We start from the raw sequence: 26,488 nt of genomic DNA on the forward strand, positions 1-26,488 counted from the left end.
TTCTTAAAGAATTGACGTCAATGGTTTCTGCGTGTTTGGAGGTAGAAACGTAAAACCGATGTGCTACGCGGATTTACATAAAATACACGCCAGTTTGTTACGTTTATAACTCCATAAACGCAAAAAAACCACGTTGACGTCCAGAGTTTAACGCTTCTTCGTAATTTTTTTTAATTATTTCACAAAATGTTACAGAAATGTCGGAGGCACGTCGAAAGCGACATCGGCTTTTTTATCACAATGGTGAACCGACGTGATGAAGCTGAAATGATGTGCGCCATTATGTAACATTCACTCAACCACTTCATTGCGAACCAGCGATTCTTTTTTCTGGCAGTAACGATGTGACCGTCATTAAAGCGGGGCCGCCATTAAAAGCGCGGACACAAACTCTTGTCTGACGTCATTTGATCACTGGGAGAATGTATAGGATAAATATATTCTACTAAAAGTCTTACATCTTACTAAAGTTAATATGTCATGGCATGAATAGGGTTTCTTTAACTTGTTTTGAGTGGTATATTTCAGACAGAACATTCAAGTAATGGACGCTGCATGTTTGTTTCATTGTTGAACGCCGCTATCAGCAATATTCCAGTTATATGACGGCGGTTTGTAAATAATCGATTCTGGACCAGACAATCCAGTGATTGATATCATGAGCATCGATCCACGCAATTGGGATACGATGACATATATCAGCCAAGTCAGCGAGTCTGACCACCCGATCCCGTTAGTCGCCTCTTACGACAAGCATAGTTGAGGTTCACGCCAAGCATGGGTTGTTGAAGACCCATTCTACCCCGGATCTTCACGGGTCGGAAGCTGCATGTGTATATACATTGCAGTTGGTGAAAGGTAAGGTACGGCTTTAACAATGCCGGTACCGATGTCGAAGCCTACACAAGGTTAAAATAAACACAAACAATATTGCTTCGCACATTTTAATAAGTATTTGACGAACACAAGTAGTATTTGATATATGTGGAGGTCACTCCTTCCATTTCGAGAGATTGATTTGAGGCAGTCTCCGGCATGCCGTCATGCGGTTACCCCTGGAAGTAGAAGACGTTATCGTTGTTATTGTGTTCCACGTGTTTATTGCTCCCAGAACAACCCATCCTTCTCCATACTTTGATGTCTCATCATATAGTGAGCGTGTGAGTCAGTGTTAAACGCCGCTTTGAATAGTATTGTATCACGGCGTGTCAGCTTAATGTGGGAGGAAAGCCCGAAGTGAAGAAGCAGGTCTCAGACGTTAACCACTTTTGTTGAAACCCACGATCACGGGTATGGTGCTGACAAACCTAGAAACATAATCGGGGCGAACCGAGATTCGAACCCTCACGCATGGGTTTCTGGCGTGGCCAAGGGACGTAACTCTGCTCAGCCAATTACGACGCCTTAGACGACTGGGCCACCAGCGCACCCTGCCAGCATATAGGTCATCAGCCACATATAAATATTCAAGCTGTTACAGACGGTTTGGATGTTGTTTTATGCCGCTTTCAGCAATATTCAGCTATATCACGGCGGCCTGAAAATAATCAAGTCTGGATCAGGCACACTAGTGGTTGACAGCATGAGCACCGCCCCACGTCATCATTCCACGATATCACATCGCCGGCAAAGTCAAAGAGTTAGTCCCATTTCAGTCCTCTCGTACGGCAAGCATAATATTCTAGGAAGCCACAGAGGACAGAAAGCTGGTGGTAACGTCGCGTCCAAGATTATTGCACTTATATAGCGACGTGCATGTATGTGTGTGTGTTTGTGAGACTGATTGTACTAGTCCGGACTGGTGCCGATTTATAGTGCTAGCACACTGAGATACCATGCCGCAGTTTAACATGACTATACCGACTCCGAGCCGACCAGTCCTTGTTTAAACCCCTTAATGCCGAGCGCCAGACAGGGTAACAACAAGTACCATCCTTTAACGCCTTTTGTATGACGCGGCCGGGGATCGAACCCCGGACCTTGCGGTCTCCGGGCGGACGCTCTACCACTATACCACGGAGGCGGTCGGTGGTAGTACGAACATGCATTACTTACTTTCTCCTTGGAAGTTTAAAGACGTCTACTTGAATTCTTCTGAGTCCACTGTTTTCACACATCACTCGGGCTAAGCTCACTTTACGAATCTCAGCTAACTGATCTAAAATGGAGAGTGAAGAGTGAGGGAGTGAGTAAGTATGATTTTACGGTGTAAAATAATACTTACTCTGTAAATAATCGAGTCTGGACCAGAGAATCCAGTGATTGACATCATGAATATCGATCCATGCAATTGGGATACGATGATATGCATCAACCAAGTCAGCGAGCCTGACCACCCGATCCCGTTAGTCGCCTCTTACGACAATCATGGTGGATTTTTACGGCAATCATGGGTTCCTGAAGACCTATTCTACCCCGGATCTTCACGGGTCATAGTTGGTAGCAGAAAAGACAAATCAACGCTGTTCAAACACGTTATATAATAGTCACGATGCATTAGGGATCATATATATACATGAAGATGCTCTTGACTGATCCTTCTTGTCCGTCCGTTATCATTTAACATAACAAAAGCTTCAACTACTCACCTACCCTTCCTCTCCGTAGAATAGTCACGAAAATCATTTTCAAAATGTTCTAATGTGTTGCTTGTGATTACTTTCTATTTACGACAAGGCGCTTTGTACAGGAGACCCTGACCCTGACCTGACCCTTGTCAACATCCGCTGTGAACACCTGGTGTCTGTATTTGATAGTGATCATAAACGCATACTCATGATATACTCGGAATGGTGGAATGGTACAATGGACTGTGATTTTAGGAGAGATTTCGCATCATTATGGAAAGGTTTTTGTGGAAACACATTGTATAGGTCGGATGTTTAGAAACTCTCGGCTTCTTACCATCACTAAATCCAAGGGTTCTGTTTTTTGTCTCGTACCAGAATCGATCTCCGACCCGCAAGTTGTAGAACTGTTTAGCTAATATGTAACCAAATGTTGGTCCAACCATAGCGTCTTTCAGATGGGGCTCATCCATACCGCCCAGAAATAAGTCTACGTCGTTGAAGCTACTGCAATCAAAAATATATGGCCAGTATAGTCACGGATAAATACTAGTACTTTGAGAGCTGTTTCCACCGTTCCACCCACGTCGATAGTATATCTAAACCAGACGGTTTTCACCACCGAATCATAAATCTTAGAGAGAGAGAGAGAGAGAGAGAGAGAGAGAGAGAGAGAGACTTACTCGTAGAGGCCAAGAGAACAGAGAGGGGCCCCAGGCCTCTCGATGATGGAGTCGTGATTGTTAATGTCCTCTGTCCACTTCACGAGAAAGTCAATGTACGGCGGAAGACCGTGGTCTCGCCCTCTCTGGATGTTCAGCGCTACAAGGTCAAGGCTCTTCCCCGGAGTGGCAGTGTTTTCAAACAGGTGATCAGTTAAACCTGCGGTAAGTATTAGACAATACAAGGTTGAGTTAAACCTGCGGTAAGTATTAGACAATACTAGGTTGAGTTACACCTGCGGTAAGTAATAGACAATACTAGGTTGATTTACGCCTGTGGTCAGCATTAGACAATACAAACTTGAATAAGGGAGCGAAGTATGTTTATATTCGCACATGTAATGCTCATGCTAATAGTGACTGAAATTCAACGCCGCTTTAAACAGTATATGACTTTTGTCACGGTCGTTCAGATAGAGCATAGTGACAATATCTCCCACTTTACCTTCAGAGATGTGTGTGTCGGCCTTTTGGCTCCGACCTCGGAGCAGACCAAGAATGACGTCATCGAGTCCGTCGGCAACGTACGAGGTGTCCATGAACAAGTGGCGTATGTCTATATGCTTATTGTGCTTCACGCCGTAGTGTCCAGCTATCTGGGAGTGACCAAATCTAAAGGCTGCTGTTGCGAAGCTGTTGAATATCCCGGGGTTGACGCTTGCGTTGTACTTGTAGTTACCAAAGACGTCAAAGTATTCGTATATCAATGGCCCGAGGACTTTCCGCAGCCAGTTATCGTATGTAATGTGCTGCATGGAGGCTATGACGATCTTCCTGGCTTCCTGGAACAATTTGTCATCCGACCAGCGACGGTTGACGCGGGCCAGGCCGGCGGCCAGACGGTTGTGTTCGCGCACCCACAGGGTGTGCATGGCTGTTAGGCCTGGGAACACATTCACCCGGAAATCACCTGAAATGTGCAAGGAACATGGTTTTAATGCTTCGTCCTTAACAGAAAAGGACTACATTACACATCTGAATTACCAACTTGATTCACGCAAATAATGTAATTCTGTAATAGCACTAATTCCACCCAATGCATATTTATAATGATTAGGGGGCGGTGGGTAGCTTAGTGGTTAAAGCGTTAGCTCATCGCGCCGAAGACCCGGGTTCGATTCCCGACATGAGTACAATGTGTGAAGCCCATTTCTGGGGTTCCCCGACGTGATATTGCTGCAATATTGCGAAAAGCGGCGTAAAACCATACTCACAGACTCGCTCACTCATAATGATTATAAATATAGTTATTACAGGGTTATCCCCAGGTTAGTATACTTCGAGCACATGAACGCGGTGCTAGAGTGTATAGTACAATATATTCGTATAGATAAAAAATGACGACTGTGATTTATATCACAAATGTGATTTTTTTCTATATGAATGTATTGTGTTATACACGCTATCATCGAGTTCCTTTGACTTCGAGCACACGTATGGCGAGAAATCGAGGCTCGCGGAGATTCTGGAATTCGAACCTGCACCCGATCACCAAAGGGACGCAACTCTGCATTGAGGGTGATTGTGTCTTCCACCACGTGCACTGGGTTACCGTTGTATATTTCTTTTTCAGGCCTTGTGTGAGATATACTAATTGTTGAATGGAACAGACAATCGGTTCCACTACGATCATTATTATTATAGGAATGCTTTTCGGATTTTTCCAATAAGATTAAATCAATTTCAGTCTTTGACAAATTGTAATACCCCCCTGCAATGAACGGTAACCCCCCCTTACCTGCATTGTAGCAAGAATGGCCGCCCCTCTTGACGCAAAAGGTTTTGTCGGATATAGGTAGCATATTGCCTTCAGAGGTAACCAGTAAACCTGATACAGAGATATGCATTGATAATAATAATAATAATAATAATAATAATAATAATAATCAAGGTTAGGTAGACATGTGGAGAACATTTCAACATTTGACTCATTAGTGATATCCGATGCAATTCCCTATGTTGACATGTCCCATATATTCCCATGTTCTTTTTCAGGTTAACAATTGACTTGCCTTTGCATGTGTTTGTGACGGGTGCCACCGGTGGGGCAGGATACGCTCTACTTTTCGCCTGGTATCATTACTATTTGACAATGATTCATTAACACATGCTTATGATATAGTCGGAATTGACTATTTATTGAAACAGATATGCACACCATTAATAATTCGCTTCGCTTCAATTCGTCAGAAGGCCAAATGGAACAGGAGAAGGGAACAGCATTTTGTGTTAAATAGAAATTCAACGTTATAACGAGGCATAATTGTTTCTAAATTAACGTCGTTACGTGCCTCCGGCACCGGTCCGCAGATTGGAACTTTCTTCTATGGAGCTACCGTAGACGTTGCTGGCGTCGATGTAGGAGGTGAGAACGTTCAGTTGTTCACGTCGGCAGTCCTCTGGAAAAACAGCGTAAAGGTGTAACATTCCCCATTTGCCACGGCACTGTCAGTCTGCCTAAAGACCCGTAAAAGCGGCTATTTCTGCTTGTTTGGTATCTTCGTTCAATGTAATTATGTAGCGCTTTGAGCACGCTTTAGGGCATGGATTTGGCGCATTATAAATATGCCTATTGTTGTTATCAATACATACAGGACAACAAACAAAGAAGGAATTCAAAGTTTAAACAGGTGAATTTTGACATCTGTAGAAATAATCGAAAAACTATTTTTGTATAGATGCCAACTATTGATATTTTATCTCGTCTTGGACCATACAGAAACGTATCAGAGCCGACCTATTTTAAAGCAATGCATTTTGGCCATAAACCTTCATTATGTTTAGAGGGAACGGGTGGCCCAGTCTTGCAATGCGCCGCACTTCGCTGTGGAAGAAGCATATCGGGGGTTCAAAACCATCCCCTTGCTCGCGGGTTTCACCAAAGCTCTCACGTAACTGAAATATTGTTCAAAGCGGTGTTAAACCGATCTCCCCCATTCCCCCACTCGTTAAGCTTTATGTTCAGCATGTTGTTTAACGCCGCACTCAGCAATATTCCAGCTATATGACGGCGGACTGTAAATAATCGAGTCTGGACCAGACAATCCAGTGATTGACATCATGAGCATCGATCTACGCAATTAGGATAGAATTACATGCATCAACCAAGTCAGCGAGTCTAACCACCCTATCCCGTTAGTCGCCTCTTACCGCAAGCATGAATTGCCGACCTATTCTAACCAAGGGGCCATCATGTTTAATGGTTTATCCGTGTTTCATTACAAGCGTCGGACGAATGACTACATATATTATCGATTTCACGTCACACGTGGCATGTTGTGAATGACATTTGACATGATTGATTCAAATAGCGGTAAACAAATTGTAGCCTGCTCCACTGACCTAAATACTATTGCACAGCAATATTGAATATTCAAAACAGAAAAACCTTGTCAATCAAAACCACTACGACCTCTCTGAAAACTGAATACATTTTTTTATGAAAGTAATTATGTATAATGTAACGAAATATTTGAACTAAGAATGTGCTTATTCACGTGAGAGGTGGGTGGGTGGGGATATTTGCTCGTCTAAATGAAGAACATGATGCGCATTGTGTCAAGCTAATTTTTGGTTTCTCTCGCCATGCGATAGCGAATGTATAAGCGACAAAAACTATCCTCACTGGTTTTGCATATTTTTATTAGAAAAAAATCATCTACACACTCGCGATGTTTTACGACTGAAAAGTATAGTTTAACGTGAGACACACCCATCTTCATTCAGTGCCACGCGCTACTAATCTGTGCTTCAAAAATGCGCACATACTGAATTCCCTACGTCTCATACAACGATATAGCGTTCTATACCGAGAGCTGAATGAACGAATCAGTTCTCAAATAGACCCAATCGTGTCTTTAGTACATTGTATTTTATTTGAGTTTTATCTGAAGATGTGTTACGCAAGGTACATATTTCTCAACGTTTTATCTTACTTATAAGCAGATAAATATCCACACTTGTACACAGGTTAATTCAAAATTTACATATCGCTTTTAGTTTTAAAAAAAATCAGTCAATACCATATCGTGTCACTGGATTGTCTGGTTTCTGTAACTGTCGCTGTCACGTGGCAGGAGTACGACTGTGCGGCGTCAGGGGACAAGCACATACTTTTTATACACATTGTATGAATGGCGGGTGCGACCGACAGGCCAGGACATGCTTACCCTTTTCGCGAACACCTGGTGTCATTCCGGATTTTCAGTGATCCATTTTTATACTATTTACCGTTATTTTGCCTTTAACGCCCGACCGCCTCCGTGGTCTAGTGGTAGAGCGTCCGCCCGGAGAGCGGAAGGTCCGGGGTTCGATCCCCGACCGCGTCATACCAAAAGACGTTAAAAGATGGTACTTGTTGTTACTCATTCTTGTGCTTGGCATTAAGGGGCTAAAACAAGGACTGGTCGGCTCGGAGTCAGTATACTGTGTCTGAGTGGGGTATTCATGTTAAACTGCGGCATGGTATCTCAGTGAGCTAGCACTATAAATCGGCATCAGTCCGGACTAGTACAAGCAGCCACACAAACACACACACACGTACATGCACGTCGCTATATAAGTGCAATAATCTTGGACGCGACGTTAAACCCAATTCCACCTCACCTCACCTCACCTCACCTCACCTCACTTCACCTCTAACGCCCAATGGAATCTGTTTCATCCGATAATAGAGACTGGCTATTCTCTGTCGTTGATGTTTATATCTAATTAAGAAATGTTCTTACCTGCAGTAGGACGAGCCGGCAGGGAGCGACTGAAACCCATGCAGTTTACAAACTTGCGATCACCTGCTGGTATTTGAATTGGGAAACAGGGACCGCTGAAAACAAGAGTGAAGTATTTAAAACGAAATCAAATTACACTCTTTCCGTGCTTCCGTGGCGCAAAGAACCCGTGTAGAGGAAAGACGAGGGGATAACAAAAATATTTATACACTGGCTCCTGAATGTATATTATATTCAGAAGAGCAATCAATACAACCTGGACATAAAGCTGTGACAAGGCTGTCTGAGTTTCACACCGACGCGAATAGGCTACGTCAACGGCCAAAGGAAAACTACCCCGGACAACTGACCCCTTGAAACTGACACTAACTTTATTACCCCTTGGAAAACTGCCACCAACTTATTTACCCCTTGAAACATCCACCTACATAATGACACCTTGAAACTGCCACCAGCTGAAATATCCCTTGAAACTGCCACCTACTCGAAACTTGGGGCGGTAGGGTAGCCTAGTGGTTAAAGCGTTCACTCGTCACGCCGAAGACCTGAGTTCAATTCACCACATGGGTACAATGTGTTAAGCTCTCTGGTGTCCCCTGCCGTGATATTGCCGGAATATTGCTAAACGCGGCGTAAAACCATACTCACTCACTTACCCCTTGAAACTTCTTAATTAATACTTAATACTTAATTACCCCTAAAATCCGCCATCTACTTAATTACCAACTACTTAATTACCCCTTGAAACTCACACCCAATAATTTACTCCCTGGAAAACTGACATCTACTTAATTTCCTATGGAAAACACGCGACTCTCGATAAATAACACACATGTGTTTGAAAATGTAAATAAAATTCAAAACAGTGACATCTGGCACTGTGTAATAACATTGTCATATAACCATTAAAATAACTTAAATAGAATCACTAAATATCGCGATGATTAATGAACAAGTGCTAATACTTACAAGTGCAAACAAGGCATTCCGCCGTTGAAGAATATTATTTACAGTAATATCAAAAGGTGCAAAGTGCGCTTTTCAAGAAATATCCAGTTTACTCGCGATAATAAACCCATCATTATTTAGTTTTGATCACGTGGTTGCAATCCGGGTAGGAATCAACAGTCAGGTGACTGCGAGCGGGTATATTTAGCAGTGACCTTGGTAAGTAACCCTACATCAGTGCGTGCTGGGAATGTACATACGCTGCTAAATATAACCTCAATATAGTCACCTGACTCCCGGAAATTACCCGGATAGTAATCACGAGATCAAAACTCGGCGCTGATAATTATCGCTAGCAAAATGGATATTTCTTGAAAAGCGCACTTTGCATATTTTGTCATTAGTGTAAGTAATATTCCTAAACGGCTGAATGGCTTGTTTTCACGTATAAGTATTGGCACACATGTAGATATCTTCGTTAAAACATAATCGTGGCGAGGACTGTTTAAATACAGATGATGTGTATGGTCTCTGATTCTGCAAATGCATAAGAAGCACGTCTCTTCGGGTTGTTCTTCCATATTGATACTAGTAAACAAGGCTATCTCACACCCAGTTCACCGCACAACTTGTGGTAACGTGTGGCCCAGTCGTCTAAGGCGAAGCGAATTCGCTGTGCAGAGTTGCGTCCCTTGTGCACGCCAGAAACCTTTGATCGTTGGGTGGAATCCCGGTTCGCCCCGATTATGTGTCTAGGTTTGTCAACACCATACTCGTACTCGTAGGTTTCACCGAAGTCGTAAACGTCTGAGACCTCCATCGCTTCGGACTTTCCCCCCTCATTACACTGACACGCCGTGATACAACTGGAATGTTGTTCAAAGCGGCGTTAACCCCAACCACTTACTCACTCACTACTGGTGGTAACACCTCACTTACTTCGTCTCGTAGTCCGGGTGTAGTCCGTCCCCATCCATGTCCGCACAGCAGTCAGAACCTGGAAGTATACGCACGCTTGTTACATGAGGACTACTACTACTACTACTACTACTACTACTACTACTACTACTACTACTACTACAGAAACTAACACTCTTTCTTCAACAACAATTGCTACTACTACTACTACTACTACTACTACTACTACAACTACTACTACTACAACTGCTACAGTAACTACAACTCTTACTTCAAAGACAACAATTGCTACTACTATTACGACTACTACTACTACTACTACTACTACAACTGCTACAGTAACTACCACGCTTCAAAGACAACAATTGCTACTACTACTACTACTACGATTACGACTACTACTACAACTGCTACAGTAACTACAACTCTTACTTCAAAGACAACAATTGCTACTACTATTACGACTACTACTACTACTACTACTACTACAACTGCTACAGTAACTACCACGCTTCAAAGACAACAATTGCTACTACTACTACTACTACGATTACGACTACTACTACAACTGCTACAGTAACTACCACGCTTCAAAGACAACAATTGCTACTACTTCTACTACTACGATTACTACTACTACTACTACTACTACAACTGCTACAGTAACTACCACTCTTACTTCAAAGACAATTGCTACTACTATTACGACTATGACTACTACTACTACTACTACTACTACTACTACTACTACTACTACCACTACTACCAAGGTAAATAACACCTTTACTTCAAAGAAAACAATGGCTACTACTACAATTATGACTACTACTACTACTACAGTAACTACCACTCTAACTTCAACAATTGCTACTTCTAGGACTACGACTACTACTACTGCTACTACTACAGTAACTACCACTCTTACTTCAAAGACAATTTCTACTACTACTACTACTTCTACTACTACTACTACTACTACTACTACTACCACTACTACCATGGTAAATAACACCTTTACTTCAAAGAAAACAATGGCTACTACTACGATTATGACTACTACTACTACTACAGTAACTACCACTCTTACTTCAAAGACAACAGTTGCTACTACTACTACGATTACTACTATAACTGCTACAGTTACTACCACTCTTACTTCAAAGACAACAGTTGCTACTACTACTACGATTACTACTATAACTGCTACAGTTACTACCACTCTTACTTCAAAGACAACAATTGCTACTACTACTACGATTACTACTATAACTGCTACAGTTACTACCACTCTTACTTCAAAGACAACAGTTGCTACTACTACTACGATTACTACTATAACTGCTACAGTTACTACCACTCTTACTTCAACGACAACAGTTGCTACTACTACTACGATTACTACTATAACTGCTACAGTTACTACCACTCTTACTTCAAAGACAACAATTGCTACTACTACTACGATTACTACTATAACTGCTACAGTTACTACCACTCTTACTTCAAAGACAACAATTGCTACTACTACTACGATTACTACTATAACTGCTACAGTTACTACCACTCTTACTTCAACGACAACAGTTGCTACTACTACTACGATTACTACTATAACTGCTACAGTTACTACCACTCTTACTTCAAAGACAACAATTGCTACTACTACTACGATTACTACTATAACTGCTACAGTTACTACCACTCTTACTTCAAAGACAACAATTGCTACTACTACTACGATTACTACTATAACTGCTACAGTTACTACCACTCTTACTTCAACGACAACAGTTGCTACTACTACTACGATTACTACTATAACTGCTACAGTTACTACCACTCTTACTTCAAAGACAACAATTGCTACTACTACTACGATTACTACTATAACTGCTACAGTTACTACCACTCTTACTTCAAAGACAACAATTGCTACTACTACTACGATTACTACTATAACTGCTACAGTTACTACCACTCTTACTTCAACGACAACAGTTGCTACTACTACTACGATTACTACTATAACTGCTACAGTTACTACCACTCTTACTTCAAAGACAACAATTGCTACTACTACTACGATTACTACTATAACTGCTACAGTTACTACCACTCTTACTTCAAAGACAACAGTTGCTACTACTACTACGATTACTACTATAACTGCTACAGTTACTACCACTCTTACTTCAACGACAACAGTTGCTACTACTACTACGATTACTACTATAACTGCTACAGTTACTACCACTCTTACTTCAACGACAACAGTTGCTACTACTACTACGATTACTACTATAACTGCTACAGTTACTACCACTCTTACTTCAACGACAACAGTTGCTACTACTACTACGATTACTACTATAACTGCTACAGTTACTACCACTCTTACTTCAACGACAACAGTTGCTACTACTACTACGATTACTACTATAACTGCTACAGTTACTACCACTCTTACTTCAACGACAACAGTTGCTACTACTACTACGATTACTACTATAACTGCTACAGTTACTACCACTCTTACTTCAACGACAACAGTTGCTACTACTACTACGATTACTACTATAACTGCTACAGTTACTACCACTCTTACTTCAACGACAACAGTTGCTACTACTACTACGATTACTACTATAACTGCTACAGTTACTACCACTCTTACTTCAACGACAACAATTGCTACTACTACTACGATTACTACTATAACTGCTACAGTTACTACCACTCTTACTTCAACGACAACAGTTGCTACTACTACTACGATTACTACTATAACTGCTACAGTTACTACCACTCTTACTTCAAAGACAACAATTGCTACTACTACTACGATTACTACTATAACTGCTACAGTTACTACCACTCTTACTTCAAAGACAACAGTTGCTACTACTACTACGATTACTACTATAACTGCTACAGTAACTACCACTCTTACTTCAAAGACAACAGTTGCTACTACTACTACGATTACTACTATAACTGCTACAGTTACTACCACTCTTACTTCAAAGACAACAGTTGCTACTACTACTACGATTACTACTATAACTGCTACAGTTACTACCACTCTTACTTCAAAGACAACAGTTGCTACTACTACTACGATTATGACTACTACTACTACTACAGTAACTACCACTCTTACTTCAAAGACAACAATTGCTACTACTACTACGATTACTACTATAACTGCTACAGTTACTACCACTCTTACTTCAAAGACAACAATTGCTACTACTACTACGATTACTACTATAACTGCTACAGTTACTACCACTCTTACTTCAACGACAACAATTGCTACTACTACTACGATTACTACTATAACTGCTACAGTTACTACCACTCTTACTTCAAAGACAACAATTGCTACTACTACTACGATTATGACTACTACTACTACTACAGTAACTACCACTCTTACTTCAAAGACAACAATTGCTACTACTACTACGATTACTACTATAACTGCTACAGTTACTACCACTCTTACTTCAAAGACAACAGTTGCTACTACTACTACGATTACTACTATAACTGCTACAGTTACTACCACTCTTACTTCAACGACAACAATTGCTACTACTACTACGATTACTACTATAACTGCTACAGTTACTACCACTCTTACTTCAACGACAACAATTGCTACTACTACTACGATTACTACTATAACTGCTACAGTTACTACCACTCTTACTTCAAAGACAACAATTGCTACTACTACTACGATTACTACTATAACTGCTACAGTTACTACCACTCTTACTTCAACGACAACAATTGCTACTACTACTACGATTACTACTATAACTGCTACAGTTACTACCACTCTTACTTCAAAGACAACAATTGCTACTACTACTACGATTATGACTACTACTACTACTACAGTAACTACCACTCTTACTTCAAAGACAACAATTGCTACTACTACTACGATTACTACTATAACTGCTACAGTTACTACCACTCTTACTTCAACGACAACAGTTGCTACTACTACTACGATTACTACTATAACTGCTACAGTTACTACCACTCTTACTTCAAAGACAACAGTTGCTACTACTACTACGATTACTACTATAACTGCTACAGTTACTACCACTCTTACTTCAACGACAACAATTGCTACTACTACTACGATTACTACTATAACTGCTACAGTTACTACCACTCTTACTTCAACGACAACAATTGCTACTACTACTACGATTACTACTATAACTGCTACAGTTACTACCACTCTTACTTCAAAGACAACAATTGCTACTACTACTACGATTACTACTATAACTGCTACAGTTACTACCACTCTTACTTCAAAGACAACAATTGCTACTACTACTACGATTATGACTACTACTACTACTACAGTAACTACCACTCTTACTTCAAAGACAACAATTGCTACTACTACTACGATTACTACTATAACTGCTACAGTTACTACCACTCTTACTTCAACGACAACAGTTGCTACTACTACTACGATTACTACTATAACTGCTACAGTTACTACCACTCTTACTTCAAAGACAACAGTTGCTACTACTACTACGATTACTACTATAACTGCTACAGTTACTACCACTCTTACTTCAAAGACAACAGTTGCTACTACTACTACGATTACTACTATAACTGCTACAGTAACTACCACTCTTACTTCAAAGACAACAATTGCTACTACTACTACGATTACTACTATAACTGCTACAGTTACTACCACTCTTACTTCAAAGACAACAGTTGCTACTACTACTACGATTACTACTATAACTGCTACAGTTACTACCACTCTTACTTCAAAGACAACAATTGCTACTACTACTACGATTACTACTATAACTGCTACAGTTACTACCACTCTTACTTCAACGACAACAGTTGCTACTACTACTACGATTACTACTATAACTGCTACAGTTACTACCACTCTTACTTCAAAGACAACAATTGCTACTACTACTACGATTACTACTATAACTGCTACAGTTACTACCACTCTTACTTCAAAGACAACAGTTGCTACTACTACTACGATTACTACTATAACTGCTACAGTTACTACCACTCTTACTTCAAAGACAACAGTTGCTACTACTACTACGATTACTACTATAACTGCTACAGTTACTACCACTCTTACTTCAAAGACAACAGTTGCTACTACTACTACGATTACTACTATAACTGCTACAGTTACTACCACTCTTACTTCAAAGACAACAGTTGCTACTACTACTACGATTACTACTATAACTGCTACAGTTACTACCACTCTTACTTCAAAGACAACAGTTGCTACTACTACTACGATTACTACTATAACTGCTACAGTTACTACCACTCTTACTTCAAAGACAACAGTTGCTACTACTACTACGATTACTACTATAACTGCTACAGTTACTACCACTCTTACTTCAAAGACAACAGTTGCTACTACTACTACGATTACTACTATAACTGCTACAGTTACTACCACTCTTACTTCAAAGACAACAGTTGCTACTACTACTACGATTACTACTATAACTGCTACAGTTACTACCACTCTTACTTCAAAGACAACAGTTGCTACTACTACTACGATTACTACTATAACTGCTACAGTTACTACCACTCTTACTTCAAAGACAACAGTTGCTACTACTACTACGATTACTACTATAACTGCTACAGTTACTACCACTCTTACTTCAAAGACAACAGTTGCTACTACTACTACGATTACTACTATAACTGCTACAGTTACTACCACTCTTACTTCAAAGACAACAGTTGCTACTACTACTACGATTACTACTATAACTGCTACAGTTACTACCACTCTTACTTCAAAGACAACAGTTGCTACTACTACTACGATTACTACTATAACTGCTACAGTTACTACCACTCTTACTTCAAAGACAACAGTTGCTACTACTACTACGATTACTACTATAACTGCTACAGTTACTACCACTCTTACTTCAAAGACAACAATTGCTACTACTACTACGATTATGACTACTACTACTACTACAGTAACTACCACTCTTACTTCAAAGACAACAGTTGCTACTACTACTACGATTACTACTATAACTGCTACAGTTACTACCACTCTTACTTCAACGACAACAGTTGCTACTACTACTACGATTACTACTATAACTGCTACAGTTACTACCACTCTTACTTCAACGACAACAACAACTTCTACTACTATCACTACTACAACTACCAGTACTACTACCACAGTAGCTACCACTCTTACTACTACTACTACAACTACCACTCTTACTACTACTACTACCACAGTAACTACCACTCAACGACCACTCAACGATTGCTACCACTACTTGTAGGTCATATAAACTTAAAAGAAGATTTGTTGTTTTCTTATATCAAATCTCTGATGGACAGGCGATAAATTGGAATAGATAAATATATGATGACTGTGTTCCGTGTATAATCCCCATCGACCTCTCTTCTTTCTACGACGACAAGCTACGGCTGCACAGACAACTTCTTCTTCCTTCAACCACTACAGCAATGGCTGCTACAACTCCATCTAGGAACATGAAACTGGGAGGGATGAGGACAGAGATGTGGGAAGTTTCACCTCCAGTCCCTGGCGTGCCCGTGATGTCGTGGTCCAGGAACTGCCCCCACTGCATCACCATCTGGGAGAAGGGCTTGTCCTCTGTATACTTGCTATCAAAGGGAAAGCACTCCGTGCTGACCTTCCTGGCGCTGGGTAGGAGATTTTCATCCTTTCCATACGCGCGAGGTTTAGCATGATCTGAAAGAGTGAGTGAGTATGGTTTTACGCCGCTTTTAACAAAAGTCCAGCAATATCACGGTGGGGGACACAATCTGAAATAAGTAAGTGGGTGAATGTTGTTATGCGCCGCGGTAAGTATAGAATCGAGACTTGACAAAGAAAGCGGTGACCTAAGGCATGAGAAACGGCCCACAGCATCGGAACACAATGACATGCAGCCTGACCAACCGATTCAAATTAGTGGCAGCATACGACAAGCATGGGTTACTGGGGATCCATTGTACCGCCGAGTGCTCACGTTACGCTATGAAAGAAACATTTTTCAGCAGTATTTGCCTAAATACCTCAACATGTTTCTCAACCAGGGGCGAACGCCGTGAAGATCCGGGTTAGAATTGGTCTTCAGCAACCCATGCGTGTCGTAACAGGCGACTTACGGGATCCATGACTTGGTCGACGCATGGCATCGTATCCCAAATGCGTATATTGATGCAGAATGTCTGGTCCAGAGTCGCAACATTACTAAACTATTTTGAATTATTATATTTCACTAAAAAGACGTACCATCATCATATTCTGGATCGAGGATCCTCCTCATCTCTTGTAGGGGCGCTCCCCATCCTTGATTTTTCAGGTTGTTACAGACGCCATCTAGCGGTCGGTAGGTGAACGTGTCCTTACACTCTCTGAAAGTGGTTTATAGCAAACGTCAGCTATTGCGTGACCGTGTTGGATTTAACGCATCTTCCCGAGGCAGGAGCGTCCCTTAGCCTTTTTTATATATCAAAGTCTTGTTTCCACAATTTCCACACCAAGCCCACTTTCCTATGCTAAATATGATTGGACTTTCGCACATATCGATAGCCCAATCAGAGAACGTTTCACAAAATCAACATCAACGACGGGTACACATTCGTATGTAAGTGATTTAATGCTGGAATATGTCTTTTTCATCTTTTAAACCCTCAGCGATTGCCTATGTTTTTTGTGTCAGGGGTGAAATCGCGAATGCTTTCGTTGTCTGATCGACTTGGTCGTCGCCTATAGTAGCTATACGAGATAAAAACTGATTGGATATCCCGTTTCCATTACAAGGGGCGCGCATCTCGTGATCTACCAGAGTCGAGGCAAGAAAAGTAGCCTTGGTGTGGCAAGGGTAGAAACTAGGCTTAGATATAGGCTAGTGGACACGTTTGCCTCGGGAAGGTTGGTTTAACGCCGCTTAGAACAATATTTTGAGCAATATCACGGCGTGTCAGTTTCTAGTGGGAAGAAAGCCCGAAATGTTGCAGGTCTTAGACGTTTATCATTTTGAAGGAACCCACGAGCACGGTTGGTTTGGTTTGTTGTTTTACGCCGCACTCAGCAATATTCCAGCTATATGACGGCGGTCTGTAAATAATCGAGTCTGGACCAGACAATGCAGTGATTGACATCATGAACATCGATCCATGCAATTGGGATCGATGACATGCATCAACCAAGTCAGCGAGCCTGACCACCCGATCCCGTTAGTCGCCTTTTACGACAAGCAGAGTCGCCTTTTACGGCAAGTATGGGTTGCTGAAGACCTATACTACCCCGGATCTTCACGAGCACGCTAGGTGTTGCCAAACCTAGAAACATAATAATACGGACCGGTATTCGAGCCAACAATCAAATGTTTCTGGCCTGAGTAAGAAATGCAACTCTCCACAGCAAATTGTCGCGACTATGACCACTGGGCCACCACCATACCCGTGCCCACCAATGGCAATGATATTTGTCTTAGTACATGTCGTATTGATAATGACGTCACCTGGTTTGTATGAAATAAAATTGACCAGGTATATCCTTACGTGGTATTACGATGCCAGATTCTACGCATTCAGATAGAACATATTCAAATCACTATAGCTAAATGGATATCGATATCTTCTATCGACTACGATATACTAACTCGTACCCTGTGAGGAGTGAGTGAGTATGGTTTTACGCCGCTTTTAGCAATATTCCAGCAATATCACGGCGGGGGACACCAGAAATGGGCTTCACACATTGTACCCATGTCGGGAATCGAACCCTGGTCTTCGGCGTGACGAGCGAACGCTTTAACCACTAGACTACCCTGTGAGGAAGGAGATATTGTACATGTACTTACGTGGTGAGTCTCATGCTCAAGCGGGCTTGCTCCCGGGCCAGAATGCCCCCTAACTTGCTTCCCTTTTGAAACTGACGTTCACCATCCGCCACCGTCTCCAGCTCACGCTGAAGATCATCTCTGTCTGTCAGAAGAAACACAGCTGTAACACTGACTGATCCATGACATTATATAGTTACGGCTGTAACACTGACTGATCCATGCAACAGCTGTAACACTGACTGATCCATGACATTATGTAGTTACGGCTGTAACACTGACTGATCCACGCAACAGCTGTAACACTGACTGATCCATGACACTATATAGTTACAGTTGTAACATTGATTACATGCATGGATCAGTCAATGTTTCAGCTGTGTGCATGGGTCAGTCAGTGTTATAGCTGTAACTTTGTAGTACCCACTGACTGATCCATGTACACTATGTAGTTACAGATGTAACACCGACTGATCCATGTACACGATGTAGTTACAGATGTAACACTGACTGATCCATGTACACGATGTAGTTACAGATGTAACACTGACTGATCCATGTACACTATGTAGTTACAGATGCAACACTGACTGATCCATGTACACTATGTAGTTACAGATGTAACACTGACTGTTCAACGCACCTTATGTAGTTACAGATGTAACACTGACTGATCCATGTACACTATGTAGTTACAGATGTAACACTGACTGATCCATGTACACTATGTAGTTACAGATGTAACACTGACTGATCCATGTACAGTATGTAGTTACAGATGTAACACTGACTGATCCATGTACATCATGTAGTTACAGCTGTAACACTGACTGATCAACGCACCTTATGTAGTTACAGATGTAACACTGACTGATCCATGTACACTATGTAGTTACAGATGCAACACTGACTCATCCATGTACACTATGTAGTTACAGATGTAACACTGACTGATCCATGTACACTATGTAGTTACAGATGTAACACGGACTGATCCATGTACACTATGTAGTTACAGATGTAACACTGACTGATCCATGTACACGATGTAGTTACAGATGTAACACTGACTGATCCATGTACACTATGTAGTTACAGATGCAACACTGACTGATCCATGTACACTATGTAGTTACAGATGTAACACTGACTGATCCATGTACACTATGTAGTTACAGATGTAACACTGACTCATCCATGTACACTATGTAGTTACAGATGTAACACTGACTGATCCATGTACACTATGTAGTAACAACTGGCACACTGACTCATCCATGACACTATATATCTACAGCTGTACCCAGGACTTGTCTGTCAACCATGTTACAACTGTTACAATCCTTACACGTTTGAACATGTCTACCATTCCAACTGTAAGCTGAAAAAATAGCATTCACTGGAAATACTGACTGTTCTTACATCTACCATTACAACACTTACAATGACCGACCGAGTCAACCATCATATTTGTTGCAGTGACTGAACGTGTCTATCATTACAACACTTACAATGACTGACCGAGTCAACCATCATATTTGTTTCAGTGACTAAACGTGTCTATCATTACAACACTTACAATGACCGACCGAGTCAACCATCATATTTGTTTCAGTGACTGAACGCGTCTATCATTACAACACTTACAATGACTGACCGAGTCAACCATCATGTTTGTTTCAGTGACTGAACGCGTCTACCATTACAACACTTACAATGACCGACCGAGTCAACCATCATATTTGTTTCAGTGACTAAACGTGTCTACCATTACAACACTTACAATGACCGACCGAGTCAACCATTATATTTGTTTCAGTGACTGAACGCGTCTATCATTACAACACTTACAATGACCGACCGAGTCAACCATCATATTTGTTTCAGTGACTGAACGTGTCTATCATTACAACACTTACAATGACCGACCGAGTCAACCATTATATTTGTTTCAGTGACTGAACGCGTCTATCATTACAACACTTACAATGCCCGACCGAGTCAACCATCATATTTGTTTCAGTGACTAAACGCGTCTACCATTACAACACTTACAATGACCGACCGAGTCAACCATCATATTTGTTTCAGTGACTAAACGTGTCTATCATTACAACACTTACAATGACCGACCGAGTCAACCATCATATTTGTTGCAGTGACTGAACGTGTCTATCATTACAACACTTACAATGACCGACCGAGTCAACCATTATATTTGTTTCAGTGACTGAACGCGTCTATCATTACAACACTTACAATGCCCGACCGAGTCAACCATCATATTTGTTTCAGTGACTAAACGCGTCTACCATCACAACACTTACAATGACCGACCGAGTCAACCATCATATTTGTTTCAGTGACTAAACGTGTCTATCATTACAACACTTACACTGACCGACCGAGTCAACCATTATATTTGTTTCAGTGACTGAACGCGTCTATCATTACAACACTTACAATGACTGACCGAGTCAACCATCATGTTTGTTTCAGTGACTAAACGCGTCTACCATTACAACACTTACAATGACCGACCGAGTCAACCATCATATTTGTTTCAGTGACTAAACGTGTCTACCATTACAACACTTACAATGACCGACCGAGTCAACCATTATATTTGTTTCAGTGACTGAACGCGTCTATCATTACAACACTTACAATGCCCGACCTAGTCAACCATTATATTTGTTTCAGTGACTAAACGTGTCTACCATTACAACACTTACAATGACCGACCGAGTCAACCATCATATTTGTTTCAGTGACTAAACGTGTCTATCATTACAACACTTACAATGACCGACCGAGTCAACCATTATATTTGTTTCAGTGACTGAACGCGTCTATCATTACAACACTTACAATGACTGACCGAGTCAACCATCATGTTTGTTTCAGTGACTGAACGCGTCTACCATTACAACACTTACAATGACCGACCGAGTCAACCATCATATTTGTTTCAGTGACTAAACGTGTCTACCATTACAACACTTACAATGACCGACCGAGTCAACCATTATATTTGTTTCAGTGACTGAACGCGTCTATCATTACAACACTTACAATGACCGACCGAGTCAACCATCATATTTGTTTCAGTGACTGAACGCGTCTATCATTACAACACTTACAATGACCGACCGAGTCAACCATTATATTTGTTTCAGTGACTGAACGCGTCTATCATTACAACACTTACAATGCCCGACCGAGTCAACCATTATATTTGTTTCAGTGACTAAACGTGTCTACCATTACAACATTTACAATGACCGACCGAGTCAACCATTATATTTGTTTCAGTGACTGAACGCGTCTATCATTACAACACTTACAATGACTGACCGAGTCAACCATCATGTTTGTTTCAGTGACTGAACGCGTCTACCATTACAACACTTACAATGACCGACCGAGTCAACCATCATATTTGTTTCAGTGACTAAACGTGTCTACCATTACAACACTTACAATGACCGACCGAGTCAACCATCATATTTGTTTCATTGACTGAACGCGTCTATCATTACAACACTTGCAATGACTGACCGAGTCAACCATTATGTTTGTTTCAGTGACTAAACGCGTCTACCATTACAGGTCGTCAATGACGGCTCTCTTCTCTCGTTGCAATGACTTGCGTTTCTATTTGACGTTAGCTGATGCAGTTTGATAAATTTTGCTGCAAGATATTTCGCCAGTTTGACCACACTGGAATTGCAGAAATGTCCTGGATACAATTATCTTAAAATGATCAGGAGATTGATCCAAGTTCATTCTTTAGCAGTACTGACAACACGATGAAAGTTGTTTGTTCACACATTTATCTAGAGCTATGTCTTTGATGATGAAGTCCAAAGCTTCAAGTTATCGGGAACAAATAAAATGATTCAATCGGGTGTATTTTAGCTTGCATGGTATTTAGACCCTGTTTGATGGCATGTGACCAGAGAGTGTGACATGGTTACCGTATCTCCCCCATTAAGCGCTCGGTCCTATATTTCTTTCAGCACTCTTTACCTAACCCCGGCGTTTACTCGCAAAGATACAAAATAATGGGGAGACTTCCGTGCATTAAAACCACCCGGCGTTTAATCGAGGCCTGGTGTTGAATCGACACCCGACGTTTATTCGTGTCCCTGCGTTTAATGGAGAAAATACGGTAGCTTCTTTAGGACCTCTGTGCACTAAATGCATGAGAATGAAAGGAGTCAGCTACTTTAACTCAACGGAGCAGCTAACGAGGATGTCGTCATGTTTTGCCACACATTAACCACCTTACGCTTTGTCACACAAAACAGGCCCACGCGAGTTTAACAGCAGATTGTCTGCGTTTTCCTTCATAACCGTTCACAGCTCTTCGGAAGGGCGGCGAAGCACGTAACTGGCGTATTGTTGTCACGTGATGCCTGCCATGGCGGTACCTCTGGGACGACTGATGTTTTGAAGTAGTAAGTTCGAAGTTTAGGGACATATTGATTTATACTGACGTAATTTCCAGTTCCTACAATAAAATATCATGACTCAGGGAGAGCTTTTGATTTGATTCTAAATTTAACACGAACCGTTTCCCTTGTGTTACAACGTTACTACATCATACGCGGACACAGAAGGGGAAGGGGACATGCCAATTAACATTTCTACATTCGGCAAGTGTAGAGTGGACCAGCTATACAAAATGTAAAGTATAACTCTATGACTAACTTGGTGATCTGTTTGCATCAAAATTAAACGATTACTTAACGTGAATTGCCAATTACAGCATACGCTCCTGCTTTTAAAAAAAAACAAGCAACTGTTTTCCTACTGAGGTGATTGAAAAACTGCCATGATAATACCATTAACACATTTCAATAAACCACTATTTTCTGGTTGACTCAGTCATCGTAACGTGTAATAGCTTTGTGAAATGGCATTCGTCCTTATTATTAAAGGGTTGATTTAGTGGTATTTGTAGCCAAGTCATTAGCGAGTGTTTGGATTAGCGAGTGTTTGACAATTAAGTTTGCTACCTCATTCCAGAAATGGGAATTCGGAAGCTCAACGTCGCACTTTTTTCATGATATAATGACATGACTTTATTTGTTTTTCTGGCCACAGATCGTGGCATGTGAAGACCCAACATAAATACATCCGATATAGTCATATGCAACCAACCATGTCGGATATTTAAGTTACATGGCTGCAGGACAGGTTGTTTATAATATCTAACAATTTACAATACCCAGGACAAAATTTATATCATTTGTTTAACACATATTTTGTACTATTAAACAAACTGTGGAATTTCAGCACATTTGGCTTATTGTGAATGATGAAGTGCACCAAAGCTCAAACTCGCTCTCACAAATCAGCATTCCAACTCCGACATTGGAAGATTAAATGCTCTAAACCTCACTATATGCATCGACTTTCCCTCTTATGTCGTGATTTTGAAATTTAAAAATAATAAGAACCATTTTCAGGCCGGTACCGCCCCTTTTTTGTCACACCACGTTACTTCATGGTTACAACATCAGGGGATTCTAAATGTTGGTAATATGTCTTTGATTCAGCATGCCGAAATGGACGAATTTGTAGTCATTTTGTTAACCTGGGAAATTACTGTGTCATCCATAATTACTTCTTCAGCTGCACAATGCAAATTGAACCGCGCAAAATAATCACCCTGGATAAAGTAGTGGTTTGAAATCTTAACATTTATGAGTGAGTGAGTGAGTATGGTTTTACGCCGCTTTTAGCATATTCCAGCAATATCACGGCAGGGGACACCTGAAATGGGCTTCACATATTGTACCCATGTCGGGAATCGAACCCTGGTCTTCTGAGTGACGAGCGAACGCTTTAACCACTAGGCTACCCGACCGCCCCTTAACATTTATGAAGCAGAATACAAAGAGCCGCGACAGTATTATGTTTATCACGTTACATATATCTAAAAGGTATGTTTTTCACATTATATAAACTTATGAGGTAAGTTTTTTATATTATATAACTTATAAGGTATATGTTTTTACATTATATATACTTATGAGGTATGTTTTTTCACATAATATATCATAAAGTATGTTTTTACATCATATATACTTATGAGGTATGTTTTTTTCTCATAATATATCATGAGGTATGTTTTTCACATTATATATACCTATGAGGTATGTTTTTTCACGTAATATATCTTAAGGTATGTTTTTCACATTATGTATACTTACAAGGGATGTTTTTAATGATCACAGAATGGACGCACAATTTAGCAGAATATTTCTTTTGATTATGAAAGGGTTTTGTAGCTTTTATTAATGTCATCCTTGTTTTAACTTAATGAGTGAATCTCGGGTTTTTTCCTAGGTTATTAAATTCTTCCTGCAGTCTTTTAAGGTTTAAATATTCTGTAATTAATTAAGCTAATTACAAGTGTCTAGTTGTGTTTTGTTCTTTCAAGCTTTAATGAAAAATAGAGAGAAGAACTGTTTAAACGCTGTAAGACAGTGTAGATACATGGAATATGACGTAACATAGTTTTAGTTAGCGCAACAAGAATTGATTAACGATACCATAATCCTCATCTGTTGTATTAATGATGACAGCAACATCAATGTAATAGATAAAGGAGGAAGCATGTCAAAGTTGCGTAAATTGTACGGTTTTCAATAGATTTATTCAAGATGCATGCATAATACGCATCTACATTTTATGGATATCACCCCACAAGTTTATAATAAACAATTCCATGATTGAATAATTCAGATATCCAAGGCCCCGTTCCACAGAGCGATACAAGCGCTAAGGCTATCGTAACTCCCATACTTAACACAGGCTTACGACAGTCGTAGCACTACGATCGCTTTGTGGAACGGGGGCCAGAATATGTATGTGTTCAAATGTAGGATTAGCGCTTTTGCTATGATTAAATGATTGTAAGAAACTTTCATATGGCAAAATGTACGATAATCTCATTTCTTATAAAAAATATGTCGAACTAAATAAAGGCACACTATGATCGGATTTACAGAATAAATGCTAGTTCAAATTAAACGATGAATTGTATAAGTAGTCGCTAAATAATAATACAAATAATTAAATTTCAAATATTTTCGTTTATACGTAAAGAAATTATCGTCAAAAAATGGTTCAGGTTTTAACACATTAACCTTAAATACTAACAGTAATAAGAACTGACATTAAGAAAAAGACAAATGAATATAACGCTAATGTTTGTTTGTTTGTTGTTTAACGCCGCACTCAGCAATATTCCAGCTATATGACGACGGCCTGTAAATAATCGAGTCTGGACCAGACAATCCAGTGTTTGACATCATGACCATCGATCCACGCAATAGGGATACGATAACATGCATCAACCAAGTCAGTGAGCCTGACCACCCGATCCCGTCAGTCACCTCTTACGACAAGCATAATCACCTTTTACGGCAAGAATGGGTTGCTGAAAACGCTGATGATATAATGCTAATCAGCCGGTGTGTTACATACAGCTCATTCATTGTGCTCTCCATACACTGCATTATGCAGTTAGTAACTTCTAAGAAAAATCTGAACAACTTACCTGAGGCCTCTCCGAGCCAAAGCCCAGCGCACACTAACAGAACCAGAAACATTTTAATTCTCAACGGTCTGTGTTCGTGTCACGTCCGGACCTGCAGTGATGACTCGAGTAGGTA

At 40.6% G+C, this 26,488-nt stretch overlaps 1 protein-coding gene across 1 annotated transcript; it reads right to left on the bottom strand.

Annotated features, from left to right (window-relative positions):
- Positions 1-928: 928 nt before the first annotated feature.
- LOC124147934 (peroxidasin homolog) lies at positions 929-26,488 on the bottom strand. Its single transcript, XM_046518786.2, has 13 exons — positions 26,374-26,488; positions 18,819-18,942; positions 17,243-17,364; positions 16,517-16,696; positions 9,904-9,961; positions 8,017-8,111; positions 5,581-5,688; positions 5,028-5,117; positions 3,735-4,199; positions 3,251-3,449; positions 2,905-3,074; positions 2,056-2,158; positions 929-1,055 (listed from the first exon to the last, which is right to left on the bottom strand). Exons 1-13 carry the CDS (start codon positions 26,423-26,425, stop codon positions 992-994), a joined length of 1,830 nt encoding a protein of 609 aa, XP_046374742.1. The 5' UTR covers positions 26,426-26,488; the 3' UTR covers positions 929-991.

The sequence above is a fragment of the Haliotis rufescens genome, unplaced genomic scaffold, assembly GCF_023055435.1.
Source record: "Haliotis rufescens isolate VD_foot unplaced genomic scaffold, xgHalRufe1.0.p SCAF_2, whole genome shotgun sequence".
Taxonomy (NCBI): Eukaryota; Metazoa; Mollusca; class Gastropoda; order Lepetellida; family Haliotidae; genus Haliotis; species Haliotis rufescens.

What these genes read in the sequence shown, in the direction of transcription:
- LOC124147934 (XM_046518786.2), bottom strand. Translation starts at nt 26,425, where the DNA reads ATGTTTCTGGTTCTGTTAGTGTGCGCTGGGCTTTGGCTCGGAGAGGCC. An exon ending in TTGGCTCGGAGAGGCCTCAG is followed by an intron (nt 18,943 to 26,373) that starts GTAAGTTGTTCA and finishes TTCTTCTGACAG; the next exon opens with ACAGAGATGATCTTCAGCGT. An exon ending in AACCCTTGGATTTAGTGATG is followed by an intron (nt 2,159 to 2,904) that starts GTAAGAAGCCGA and finishes TCTCCATTTTAG; the next exon opens with ATCAGTTAGCTGAGATTCGT.